We start from the raw sequence: 14,596 nt of genomic DNA on the forward strand, positions 1-14,596 counted from the left end.
ACACTCTGGCTTCCCCAGAAGTCCCATCCAGGTGGACCTGCCAAGGAGAAGTGTAGGGTGTGAACAAGGGTGCTGAATGCTCTGAGGTCAGACCAGGAAGGCCATAGCCAAAGAGGCTTTTTTCCCTGGACAGTGTGCCCAGAGTCCTGTCTGGCTTCATACAGAGCAGTTCCAGAGCATTGGACCTGTGACTCCATCACAGGAACTAAAGGGGCAAAAATGGAAAGAAACCCACAATTCTAAAGACTATTGGATGTTGCCTAATGGCTACCCATTTGCAATACAATGAGTGTCCAACACACACTTCAGGCCCCTAGTTTGATTGTGTGAGATACATACAAGTTCCGATATGTACTATTGGGGGGGGAGAGGGGGGCTGGGTAAAACTACTTAGATTGTGGCATGGTTAACACAGACTGCTATGACAGAGATGTATCAGGCATCATCAAGCAGAACAGGAGAACAGCCCAAAATGTTTATGGAAGTGCTCTTAGCTAGCTCTGAAAGTTCCCATAGAGACTATCAAAGGGGGAGAGGACTCATTGTTTATACATATTGAGGAACGCAAGTTGCCCTCAAGCACATTTGGGTAGGTGGTGATTAGGGCATTCCACTAGGAGTGGACTGGCAGCCTCAGAAAACAATAAAAGGACCAACCCACAGAACCTGAGATGTGATCTGGTCCAACTAAGAACCTCTGCTCCAGCCTGGTGGAAGCGACACAGTTATGAGGGTTCACACTACAGTCGGCTTTCCCAAGCTGTGTGCTACGCTGTAGGTATTACTGCCATACTCTCATTTCTAGCCAAGTTAACAATATAAAGAGAATCAAGCTGTCAGAATCAGGCTCCAATATCATTCAGAAAAAAAATAAAGCTACTTTAAAGCATTTGCTTGCACACACACAAATTATGTTTTAAGACCGACATCTCTATGCTGCCTGCACTGATCTGTCAGAGCACACCATATAGTCGTGCTTTAAAATTATGACATAGGACCAGACAGAATGACATGGGTCCACCATGTCATGGAAGTGGAGCCTCTCCACTCCATCATGTATATTTGTAAACTTTTTTTTAAAATGTTGTACAAGACAAGGGCAGACTTACTTCCCTGCAAAGGACAGCATCCCTTTTTAGCCCCTTTGACTGACCCTTCTGGGCAGCAGGTCAGTTATTCAAATAATTTTAAAACCACTTTAATGACAGATAGCAATCTAATTTCTTATTAATTAATGTCCAGTCTCCTTAGAGTCGGATATATATTGTAATGAACCCAAAACCTCCAATCAGGGTTAGAGTCCCATTCTGCTGGGCACTGTACTAAAAGCATAGTGGTCCCTTGTCCCGAAGAGCTTAACTGTGGTCTCCCAGTTCTGATCTGCCCAACCATCTTAAATATGGGATAACACCAAGTGCAAAGGTATATTGGTATGTTGTGGTCATAAAATATACTTTTCAGTTCAAGTCAGCAAGCCATTCTTCACTGTTGCTGCACAACTGACAGATAATTTTTCAATAAACCTAGATCTTTTCCCTTTACCATATTAACTGATTCAGTGTCATTTAAAGTATATTAAATACTGCAATACAGCAGACTCAAAAAACTGAATAATTCATGAAGAGAAAAAAGGTCTCTACACAAAACTAAGACATTTTACAAACACCAGTCCCTCCCCACTCCCTCCAAGTTTTATTTTTTACTGAACTTGAGGGAATTAGCGTCTCTGACATAGTTATAGCAACAGCAAAATAATCATTAGGCGCTCCTTCATACTACTGTTCTACACCATCCATCACTTCAGAAACATGCTTAAGACAGGAGTCTTAATTTCTCCAGGATTTAATCTAAAATGCTTCTAAATATGGATAATGCCTAGACTACATTAACACATTAAAGCTTTGTAGATTGCCATCAGTACTTCCACAGCTTAATTTCATCTATCCCTCACAATTCAGATCTGCAAGCACTTTCATCCTAAAAAAAATCATTCCAATTTAAATATAAAACTCATGATGCCTGCATAAGCAGATTGCAAAGCATGTTTAAGAGGATATATATTTAAAACCCGACAGCAAAACTTTATTTACTCCCAAAATAGTCAAATTCTATTGCCTAAAAGTTAATAAAAAAAAGCATATTCTACATTCAGTTAAGTATGGTAAGGTTTGAGGAGTATGATTACTTTGACAAATCAAACTAATTTTTCTGAAAGTCAGAGGCTGACTTAGTAGAGAATACACTAAAGTGATGGGATGTTGTACATTTGAAGTGATTGATACAAAACTCAAATGGATCTGCTGCATTCTTTTACATTTAGTAACTGCACAGAAGGAACAATTCACAATACTCATAACACAAAATGGATGCTTTGTACACACAGCACTAGTGTAACTCTGGAAGAAATTTGTTTCTCTGGTTATGTAACATTCTGCTACCACCTGAAATGAGGATCCATGTTAGCAGTTCAACTCCTACTTCCTGCTACCATTTACAAATTTAAAAAATAAGACATTTTAAACTCCCTCTCATCTGACAGTCCTACATCTCATAACAGATCACGTACACCAATATAGGTTACAAACATGGGAAATTATGGTCAGGTTAGTTTGAGATTCACAAGAAGTACCTTACATAAGCAGAATAAACTCATCACATGGAGTTAAATTTTAAAGAAAAAAACACTAACAAATAATCTGCTATTTTCTTAGACATAAAAAGGGTTCTGTATAAGTATTCCTTTAATATAAAACACTGAAATTTTTTTGGTATAGCAGTTCAATCTCTACTTTTATCTGTAAGCCAGAGCATGTCAGAGGAACACCAGAAGTTCAAGGCACGTTTTGCTGGTCTCTAATTTTGGTTTTCCTCCTTTGTAATTTGGTTTTCTAAAATTATGTGCGGCTAACTATACCACACACAAGTAAGGGAACAGTTTAAATACAGCTCCACCAAAAGGAATATCAGGAGGCTTCATTCATTCATATAAAGAGCATTTTTTCAAAAACTAAGTTGTTAGTACAAATATGCAATGTTCCATTCTCATTCTTAAGAAAAAAGGCAGTATATCACTACTCATTTTTTATCTAACATGACAATAGTAATTAACATACGTTTATAAAAGAAAAAAAGGCTGTTTGGCAAAAAAATTACAGATAAATATGCACTTAGCACTCGAGTAATTTTATGTTGCCATGATACCCATAACAGCTGCTTACCTGATCTCCGCTTTCATTGGTTTATCGTATAGAACTACAGCATGTCTAAGGTAAAAAATTTTAAACATTTCCTCTGCCCTGTAACCCCCTCGTAATTACTGAGTTTGCTTACAAAACAAATGAAAAAAATTTCATGAAACCTAATTTGCATGATTGTTTTTATTTTATAGTAGATCTACCAGCCAGCTCCTCCTCTGAGTAAATGCACTATAATCACACTGTTTTATCCCTCATGATAAATAGCCTGCTTTAATTTCTCTGGCCAAACAGAACCCAGTTATCAACACAACACCTTCTGTAAACAGAGACCCATATGCCCTTTGCAGCCGAAAGTTATTAAATTGAATGAACATTAACCATTTAAATGCCAAGGGTGCAATGTACATTTTGAATGCATTACACTACAGAATCTCAGATTAGACAGAAAAGTCAAATAAAAAAACACACAGTAAGCAGAAAGATGAAAGGGGAAGGTACACTTTTCTTAAAATACTCTTACCTTAATCAAACGAAGGTCTCTAAACTCTAGTGCATCTCAGATTTCAAATGTCTAAAATACATTAGTTTCAAATAATCACCTACAATTTTCTTTCCAATCTCCTAGGAAAAAAAAGAAAAAAATAATGTATTTAAGCACCTGCTGTTTTGCCATTTGTACTTAAATTTTCTGTCTGTAAAAATCCTCTTACTCAGCTCTGTCTGCTCTTAAGACAGCACTACTGACGAATTTCAAGGCTCAGTTCTTGACATGCAGAATCACTGAAGGATCAAGAGCATAAATGTCACTTCCTCTAGACAGTGCATCAGCTGCAAAAGGAGTCTAATCTGTTATTCCCACCACAATCCTACCTAATTGAAGAGTAAATCCTGACATCTGCCTCGTGGTGTCATAAAATGCATGGCTTTCATTAAACATTTCTGAAGAATTCAGATTTAAATCTCATATTTAAAGAATTCCATTTTTAAATAAGCCATCATGGTGTTCCACCTGAGAAACTGCATAAAAGGAATAGATAAAAAATGAAAAAGCTAACAAAAATTGGAGCCCAGTTTGCAACCTTGAACAAATTATGCTGTCTGCACTTGGACTGCAGAGGTAATCAAACCCCTGAAATTACAAAGTAAATTTTAGAAAAAAATATCTTAAATTAAACATTCTTATGAAGTGCTTTGTTTACAGTGTCTTGCTGGTCCCACAATATTTGTGATGATTTTCCATCTACTTTGTTAGTTTTGCATATTTCTTACACAGTCCAGCTGAGAACAGGAATAAGAAAAAGTATTTCACAATGCAGTTGTCTCACTTTCCTGAAAACTGCAATTTATCTTCTATGTGCATAAAGTTACAAATATATGCTATACTTGAATCGAATAGGTGTAAAAACATTTTTTCCACAACTAAAATGTTTAAAATGATCTAATTTAATTTACTTTAAACCCCATGTAGTTAATTTTTCCAAAAAGTAGCATTTTAATCATCTCATCCCCAAACACACACCTTGGCTCTCATCTCTTTCCCTTGCATTCCTGATTTAAAATTAACAAAGACTCCTCTGTTGAACTGCTCTGCCTTCAAGTCTCTTGGTTTTAAAAGGATTATCCTTCACTAACAAACTGGTCTCCTTAAACAGAGGTGTGTTTATCTGCTCCAGAAACAGACTTAAAAGACACAGTCTACTTTACACCTGAAACTAGAATTTTCATTTTCTAAAGCACTTGAATGTACTCACTGTTCTAGTCCAACAAGGTAAATTTACTTTTAATACCCATTACAAATTATGCCCAATTCAACTCAAGTCTGCATGACATTTCTTCATACAATCCTCTCACTGGAGGCCCAATTTAATAAACAAAGACAGCTTTAATAATTCAAATCTTACTTTCAAAGATGCGATGCGCCTGTCAGAAGCTTTCTGCAATATAGTCAGTAAATTTCTTCAGTCTCTCCAAGGCTTTGCATATATTTAAGCCTGTGTCGTGCCTTTTGAATGCTGATAACTACAGTGTTTCTTTTCTCTCCTTTAAAGGATTAAACATAACCACACAGGCATTTTTATTACTGCATCATGCACCATTAAATTGTCAGTTTTTCTTCTAGGAGTCTTTTTTTTTTAAATGTGGCCTTCAAAACATCTTTACAACAAAATGCTCATTTTCCAGCATTTCTTATTTATAAATTGAAGCAACAAAACCAAAAACCAGCTTACAAAGCACTTCATGTTTTCTTACAATCATCAAAAGTTAAAGGCTGGGAAGAACAGTTTAAAAAAAATAATCAAACTCTAGTTACTTACATAGTGGAATGTGGACTTTTAAAGATTATAGCACACTAGGGTAACATCTCCTCAAAAGCCCCACAGAGTCTAAAAAGCATCCGTATTTAGTTTTTAATAACAGCCTTGCTTTACTTTCCAGGAATAATTTTTACTGGCTTCCTCTACCACCTTCAAGTTTCAATGGCCAAAGTTCCCAGGTTCAGCAAAGCCTTTGAGTGACCATTCAGAAGACTGACTACTAAAACTAAAAATCAGTTTTATAGCAGAAATGGTCTGGTCTTTAATGTTTGTCTAAAAGGTATGTGAAACTGGAGATACTTTATAGCGATAGCTTAAACCAGGCAGTCGTCTGCTAGATTGGGATTCAGGAGACCTAGGTTCAATTCTCAGCTCTACCACTGCTTTGCTGGGTAACTTCGAAAGAGTCTCTCTCACACACACACACACACCCGTGCCTCAGTTTCCCCATCAGTAAAATGGGGGAAATGAACCTGATCTCCTTTGTAAAGCATTTTGAGACCTATGGATGAAGAATTCTATACAAGAGCTAGGCATTATTATTATTATTATTGGAGGTGGCCTTCTTTAGTTTTGATTGTGTTTAAATATAGACTCTACCTTAGTATACCCAGAGAGAGCCAGGTGTTGCGACACTAAGTCTAAATGAGTCTTGATTTTTATTCACATCTCCATCTCAAACTATCTTTTAATCCCAAATTATAGCCCCAGCATTCCCCTACATTCCAGCTGTGCACTGTATTAGGTCTCACAACCAAATAATATAAAATTGTTTCAGAACACTAACTTACATCTCCCCGGAGACACATAAAACACTCAAATCCAACAAGCAAGCATCCAAACTAAAACACAGGATTGTGGAGCATTATGCTTACATGGATCTTTAGGATCTTGAAGAGTTTAGCGAATATGGAGAATGGGTTCTTTGGGAACATACTCAGAAGGTATAAAACCCAGTATCAAGAGGCTGAACTGGGTACCACCACATCTCATGCTGCGAATGGAAACAAAAGCAACTGAGTCTCTTTCACAATGAACAGTGATAACAAGTAATCAGTTATTTTAACAGCCACACTATCACAATTCCATTAATCTAATTCTGTCACGGTCTTCAGATGGGCAATCTGAAATGCACAAGTGGGCTACTCACTACCTTCTTCACATTCCTGACAACTGGTTGCTACTGCAATTTGCACACTTTCCACACTGATAATTCCACTGACAAAAAACACAAGCCAAGAGAGAACTGCCAATGATGCCACACCAATTCCCTATCAGAATGGAGGAATTACTATTAGTACTGTTCAGCTTCAAGATGGCAACAGCAACCACTTTAATAAGTGAGTTTTATACAGTAGTTCCTCATAGCAACAGTCAGTGGGCTTGTCGATCTCCTGGTAAGGGAAGACAAGTGGCGATCAATGCATAGGCAATCTATTTAGCGGGTCTAGTGAAGACCCGCTGAATCGACCGCAGATTGCTCTTCTGTCAACTCCTGTACTCCACCGGATCGAGAAGAGTAGGGGGAGTCGACAGGAGAGCGTCTCCAGGCACAACTGCAAGTGTGGACTCTGTAGTAAGTAGATGTAAGCTACGTCAATTTGAGTTACACTATTCATGTAACACAAATTGTGTAGATTAGATTGAACTTCCCCTGTAGTGTAGACAAGGCCAGTGAATCCCAGATATCCCTGTAACCTTCTGCAGGGACAGCAAACTAGAGGAATTATTTGTCCAGCAGTAGAAAGTTACCACCAAAGCCACTTCTTGCTGACTCAACTGAAAAAACAAACTCTTTTGCCTGTCAAGATATGCCCCATTGAAGCCTAACATTTGGGGTACCAGACCTTTCCCTAGTGATATCAATAGGTCAGGCACTTAAACATGGATTATTTTAGATCTCCTCTTTATTCTTAACATAACACCCATGGAAGTATATGGAATTTTACAAGAACTCAGTTAAAATGGCAGTAAGTCCCTGCATTACAGACTTTGCGCTTCAGAAGTGTACAAATGAGGACTGAACTAACAAGGAGCATTCAGTGGAGTTGTGTGGGGATGCTATTTCCCTTTTCAAGGGGATAAAATAATACTTCAATCAGTGAACAAAAATGAGGGAGAGGGGCAAGGACTGGATTTCAGATTCCGGAACTAAAGTTTCACCCATGAGAGGTACCAAGCACTTTCTTGAACAGGACCGTGCTCTGGCATGATTTCAAAAGGTACCATTTATTTCTTTTCAAGAAACTTCATGACATGGTTCTGCCCTCAGCCAGCAGTGTGTGTCATTAAAACACTAATCAAAGGACTTAGCAAGTTATACAACAGTCACATGCTATCTACAAAATATGAAGAAAAAAATCAAATACAAAGGAAACTGTTTTTATATTTCACTTAGAAAATAGCTTTGAGTTTTAAAAAAGACAAAGCTTAAGAAAGTTACCATTCCACCACACACACAAAAAACCCAGCCTACTTTTACTTAAAAATTCCTATAGCACACCATAAAAGCAATCTCAACATGTAGCTCATTTCAGTTCTTTAGTACAGAACTCTAATACTATCATCAATTAGTTTGAGAATTTGGTAATAATTTTTACCTAGAACACGTAAGACCCATTAACAAAAGTACCTTTTATTTAAAATGCTCACTTCTTTTCCCCCTGCCCCAACAAGACAACAGAAAGTAATGAAGTGAAGCTGACCAATGATTCAGTAAGTCGAATGGCTTTAGAATAATATTGATTTAAAAACCTGTCATAAGCTCTACGTTAAAACAGGACCATTGATAAGAAAGGATATTTCCCATGTGCCATCCTGACTCCACTTAGGCAGAGTTGTGTCTATTCATTAAAAGGGACCAGTGGAGACTAGACAGGAGGACCCGTGTAGCAATCTGGGGTCCATATGTGAGAAAGATTTATGTGGAGAGGTCTAGCAATAAGAATGATCAACTTCTGTTTCTATCTTGTCCCGACTTGTAGAAAACAGCTACAGGACCTGAAACTAAGCCCAGGGGACTGCCTCAAGGCTGGATACAGGAAAGCGATGCATAGGCATTCCCTGACTTTTCTCATTATCCTTACTGCAGGCAGGGAAGTCTTCATGCTGAAGTGGATCCTGAGGAGGATGAGATCCAGGAGGGGGCCATGGAGCTTTTCCATCAATTAATGAGACATGGATGACAAAAGAGGACCAGAAATTCAGCACACTGCCAATTGCATCTCCTGGAAGGAATTTACTGTAACTCCCTACTTTCTGAGGTGAGCAGCTAGTACCACCACCATGTGGCTGGGAGCCAACGAGAGACCAAAGGTGGGAAACTGTCCTGGGAAGTGCATTTGACCATGCAGATTCACAGGTATTGTTGGTGCAGACATCTATGGCAGTTAAAGAAATAAAACTGACCAGACCATCTAAGGAGATTAAATATTTAAACAGGTGTGTGTGGACAACTGATCTCCAGAATGCTTTGTTTAATTTTTAGAGCAAATAGGACGCTAAGGATGGCTCACATGGGGGTAACTTCACCCACTGCTTTTACATCAGTGAGATGGATGAACTCTAGCTCTCTTCTCTGCGTGACAGAAGAGGATAATCTGCACGGTGGGGTTGGAGGGTGGGAATCCACCATAACAGTGGATCTGACCCAGCAACCTAAGGCAACGAGGCTCCAGTCTAGAAGGCAACTCCCTGTTGCTAAGAAATAAGAGTGATGGAAGATTAAGGAAGAATAATTCTCTGTGGAGTCTGCACTTCATGGCTCCTGCAGGCTGAACCGTCACCTTGTAAGTGCTAGAAATGCCCTTGCTACCTCATTAGTAGGAGGAAGATGATACTGGAAGTTAGGCAAGAGGTAGAAATAGCTATGCCAATGGCTCTGACCTGGAGCTAGATAGAGGTATTATGAGTAACTTAAGGGGAGAGATTGGGCCTTCATGCAACAAAAAATCAAATTCAGACAATTCCACAAGGGCTCTGGTAACAAAGCTGGCAGACAAAGAGGCAACAGTTACAAAAAGAATGTATAGGCACTCTTCAAAAATCCAGTCATCTGGTATCTGAGAATGGCTTTTATCTATTTCTGAATGTGGGGAAGTAAGGGGATTTCCTGGCCCACACAATTCCTGAATCTATTTTGGGTGCAGCAGCCCAACACATCTGCCTTCTCAGTAAGAAGATTGTTAAGTTTAACAAGTAGGTTGGGAGGACAAATGTAAAGATAGCTGTAGCATTTTTATTCTTAACCCATTTGTAAAGCATCTCAATACCTACACGTGAACAAGCTCTTACTGTCAAGAATTTAAAAAAAAAATTATGATTCTTCTGCTATCTAGTGTGAAGTGTGAAGTGTGAGTGTGAGTGTCCTTGCCCCTTTCCCCTACCCCTTCATTTTTCTAATTTAGATTGTGAACTCTTCAGGCCATGAACCATGGCTAATCTCAACAATATGCAGAGGTATGGCACGAGATAAAATGTTTTATAATTGGGACTGACCTGGCTACTCAGAAATAACTGACATAACTGCATATACAAGTTCTTCTAACGTCCTTGATCAGATAATCGTGTTCACTGACTGCCTTTTGTGTCACTGACAGCTGTGAGGGGGAGAAAAGTGCATCTAATGATAGCATTACTTCATTCAACAAAACTATAGTTGAAATGATACTACAGCCAACTGAACTCATGTGTCAAGATGGACAAGAGCTCCACTTGTATTCAAAGACAAATTTAGACAAGGTATGGGAGCTAAAATTGGAGACAGCCTTCTGCATTTCTCATTTCAAAGCATTCTACAGAAAAATGCAATGCACAGCTGTGAAGTTAAATTTTGGTATTTGTTTACAGTTCTGAAGCTAACTTATACAGTTATTGCACTATAGTATTATGACACTAAGGGGCATGTATTAGTAAGCCATTACTACATGCCTTCTGTGGTTAGAGGACTTGCAGCCTTAAATTTCAGTATTTCCAAAGCAGTATTAACATATTACCAAGTTATACCCTATTTCTATTGTATCTTATATAGTTATTGCAACAACAGAACATTATGCAAGTTTCTGAATTATAACTGAATATCCAAATATGAAAGTTTTAGACAGTCAGCCTCAATGTCTTTTTATTGAAGTCTGTGTTAAACACGAAAAACCCAGAATTTTAGCACAGAATAAGCCTTGCTAGAATACTATGGAAACAGAATACTGGATATGATTTTTAACCTTCAACACCGCCAGCATTTATGCTCATTGCAACTAAACACCCAATTCTGGCACATCCCTAATTCCAGACAGTCTGCCCCATGACATGCAGCTTTACCCAGAGTAAGACTGTATCTCATCCAATCAGCTCCACATTCTTACAGAAAGAAGTTGAAGATGCTCACTCAAGAGACAATTTTTTCCTCGTACAGACTTATACCAGGATAAAGAAACAATTTTGGACACTAGGCAGAGTTTATTAGGGGAAAGACAAGCTGTCTGATTACTCATGAAGCTTCTCTTTTTAATAATAACTAAACACTGAAGGACAACATACGGATTCACAGATTCCAAGGCCAGAAGGGACCATTGTGATCGTCTACACTGACCTCCTACATAACACAGACCGCAGAACTTCCCCAAAATAATTCCTAGAGCAGATCTTTCAGAAAAAACATCAAATCTTGATTTAAAAAGTGGTCAGTGATGGAGAATCCATCATGATCCTTGGTAAATTGTTCCAATGGTGAATTACTCACTTAAAAATGTACACCTCATGTTCAGTCTGAATTCGTCTAGCTTCAACTTCCAGCCACTGGATCATGTTCTACCTCTCTCTCCTAGACTGAAGAACTATATAAGAGTCAGAGCAAGTTAATGTGGCCAGTAAGGTGTCAGCAAGTTGCCCAGCTCTAATATCTTATGTCAAAGGGTTAACTAGGTCAATGAAGAATTTTTATGCTGCTCCCTAGAACTGACATGACCTACAGACATCTGATTTATATATAAACAAAAAAATCTGGAAGAGTCCTTCATAAGCTCAAGGGAAAAAGGGGCAGAAAGGTTCAGTTTAAAGGGACACCACCCCATACTTTAACCAAACCAAAAAAAAAAACCCCTGCAATTGTTTGCTGCACCCTCATTCAAGTCTGCAAACCAAGCTTTTCCTTGGCAGTATTCATCCTCATACTGGGAACTTTATCATCTGTTTTTAAAAGTTAATGTGGCTTCCTGTTGCACCTTCTTGTTAATTTTAGCGATATTCAAATAGCATGACTGATAGCACTGGGCCTTGCCTAAAATTAGGAAAATCAGTATTCCCTTTTTTCCTCTCAACATCTCTACAGTGCTAGCATAAGCAAGGTTCAGCGTTCATTGCTCCATCATATGGATTTTATGGTCTATCCATTTTCAGTGCTAAGGAATGGCCCACTTCTAGTGTCGTATCGAAATAGTGACTATATTTTAGTTATATATCAAATATCTAACTTATCAAAACCAACACTTACGTTTATTCCTCCCAAATTTCTCCCTGTTATCCCCCAATTTCTGCATTATTGACTCCTCCTCCAGCTCCATTTTTGCCCAACCACTGAAACAGAGCACACAGATTACTTTTCAATAACTTCAAAACTCTACTGGTTCCCAGATTAACAGGATGGTATTTTGGTCCCCTGCGTTATCAATGTGAAGGCAGCAATGCTGTAATGAAAAACATTTCATCTAAAAGGCTATCCAAATAGCACAAAAGACTTAAAGGTTAAAGAGTACTTATCAGGTAATGAATAGTGGGGCAGATGAAGCTGGAAGGCTGACGCCTTTAGAGTTACATTGAGAACACATGGAATTTTATATTGACATTTGTCATTTATTAAAAGCACTTTTCAGTTTAAATATAGTATTTAAAGTAGGGATGACACCCAATTAACTGCTCAGTATCAAGATTACATTAATATTAATGAAAAATATCAAAGAAGAAAGGGATTTCTTAATTGTCTGAAGCCACATGTAGCAAAGCTGAAGAAATGGCATCCCATCCAAAAAGAAATTAAGCATCCGTTTTAGCCAACTTAGTTTCCATTCTGACTTTCAGTCATTTTAAATGCTCAGTGATTTGAGCTGAGTCCAACTCTCCCCTTCTGGAGGGGGGCACACAGAACCCAGCTGCAAAGATGCTTTGTGTACTGCAGATCCCACTGCTGCATCTGCAGAGGCCTGAACTAGCAGGTAATGTCTAGCGAACGTGTGAATGGAGCTCCAGGAGGCAGTCCTGTATTACGACTTCCTGCAGGGACGCTGTAGAGGTGGCCTGTACTCTCATGGAGTGAGCTGTGCCACTGTCAGGATGAGCGATGTTTGCTAATCTGTAGCCACTCAACAATGCACCCAGAAGCTCACTTAGATTCTCTGAAAGGCTACAGCTTCACCTCACAATCTTTCTGCTATGGCAACACTGGTTCTTTACAGGTAGAATGCCAGGGCATTGATGATGATGGAGTGAAGTCTCTCCTCTTCAGCAAAAGTGTGGGGTTTTGGAAAAAAGACAGGTAAGTGGATACTTTGGTTGATGTTGAATTCAGAAGAAACCTTAGGGGGGAATTTAAGATGGAGGCAAAGGGATTCCTTTTCCTTGTGAAAAACCATAAGGAGGGTCTGCCATGATGGCTCCCAACTCACTGACCATGCCGGCCAAAATAGCAGCCACTTTATAATTTAAAAAAAAAAAAAAAAAAGGAATTTTCAGGTGGGGGCATGGCACATATCTTGTTAACACAAGATCATCATCTGAACCCTTGGTGTCAAGATTGAGGGACCACTGAGGTGTAGATCTGACCACTGGCTGGAAGGTCCTGATAAGGCCCCCCAGGAATAATACTGTAGATGAGTTGGTGAAAACAGAATGTCCATCTACTGGTGGAAGGAAGGCACTAATCACTGCAGGGGGGGCTCATAACGAGCTAGTAGAAAGTCCTGGGGTTTTTTTTAAGGACAAGAGATAATCTAAAATGACTGGAGTATCTGCAGTTATTGGAGAATGTTGACAGTGCTGCACCCAGGCAGAGAAATGCTTCTATTTAGCTAGATAGCAGGTCCTAGGTGAATCTTTCCTACTCTGAGTAAGGATAGCCTTTAACAGGTGCTGAGCAGGAGCATTCTGTTTCAGACACCCGTCTCAACACCAGATATTGAGGTGGAGTGAACTCAGATTGGGGTGTCTGATTCTGTCCCCCACCCCCTTCTAGAGTTCAGAGGTCTGGGAAGGGGTGAATCTTGATTAGAGGCAGGCTGACATTGTCAGGAGCTCTGGGAATCAACACTGCCTGGGCCAACTGGATGAGAGGAGAATGATGATGTCTCTGTTGTGGTATATCTTTTGTAGGACATGTGAAAGCTGGGAAATGAGAGAAAAGGCATATTTGAGAAAGTTTTCCATGACAACAAGAGTGCATCGCCCTGGGAGTTCTGGCCCATGGTTCCTCTGGAGTACTACTAAGGAATTTCTGTTTGTTTTGGATGCAAAGAGGTTGCACTGATGTGTTCCCCACGGTGTGACTATTCCACTCAGGAGAGAGTGGTGGATCTCCCACTCATGGTCTGCAGAGAAATGCCTGCTCAGGAGTTCTGAATACCTGGGAGGTATGATGCAGTTTCTGATGCACCAGTTCCAAAGCCTGACTGTTTCTAGGCAAAGGGGAAAGAGATCTTTTTCCACCCTGTTTATGTAAAAGACCATAGTGACACTGACATCACTTGGATATGGAATGACTGTATACGCGGGAGGAAAGTCCTGCAAGTGAGGTGAAGTCAGTACTGACTGCAAATCCCAACCCATGCTCATAGATTAAACCAGTGGATGACTGTCCTTATGCTTCAGTGCTGGAGTCACCGACAGATGCTTCTTCCTGCACACTTTACCCTCCAGTCTGGGGGTTTTCAGTGGTGCCAGTCCTTTAGGGTCCACGTGCAAAAGCTCACCCACCTTGATAGGCTTGAGGACGGATTACATCTCTTGCAGACAATCCTTGACAGGGATCTGTCCTTGCAACCATGAGAGTGCCCCCATTCTCATGGGAAGCCCTGGAGGAAGAGCCCTTGGGTTTAGGTA

General features: G+C 39.5%; 1 protein-coding gene across 4 annotated transcripts in view; it reads right to left on the reverse strand.

The window, feature by feature from the left end:
• GLCE (glucuronic acid epimerase) overlaps positions 1 to 14,596 on the reverse strand; it is a 103,581-nt gene that overhangs the window by 59,637 nt on the left and 29,348 nt on the right. Inside the window, exons 2-5 of one of the 4 annotated variants that reach the window (XM_044980354.1) lie at positions 6,388 to 6,506; positions 5,099 to 5,237; positions 3,908 to 3,977; positions 3,718 to 3,818 (exon numbers count right to left, since the gene is read on the reverse strand). Coding sequence is in view for 1 of the 4 variants with exons in the window: in XM_044980353.1 (XP_044836288.1) it covers positions 3,219 to 3,286 (68 nt within the window). In the remaining 3 variants the exon portion in view is untranslated. Of the gene's footprint in view, positions 1 to 3,218; positions 3,313 to 3,717; positions 3,819 to 3,907; positions 3,978 to 5,098; positions 5,238 to 6,387; positions 6,507 to 14,596 lie in introns of those variants that run through there. The other 3 variants (XM_044980355.1, XM_044980356.1, XM_044980353.1) reach the window with 3 other exon arrangements.

The sequence above is a fragment of the Mauremys mutica genome, chromosome 11, assembly GCF_020497125.1.
Source record: "Mauremys mutica isolate MM-2020 ecotype Southern chromosome 11, ASM2049712v1, whole genome shotgun sequence".
Classification (NCBI taxonomy): Eukaryota; Metazoa; Chordata; order Testudines; family Geoemydidae; genus Mauremys; species Mauremys mutica.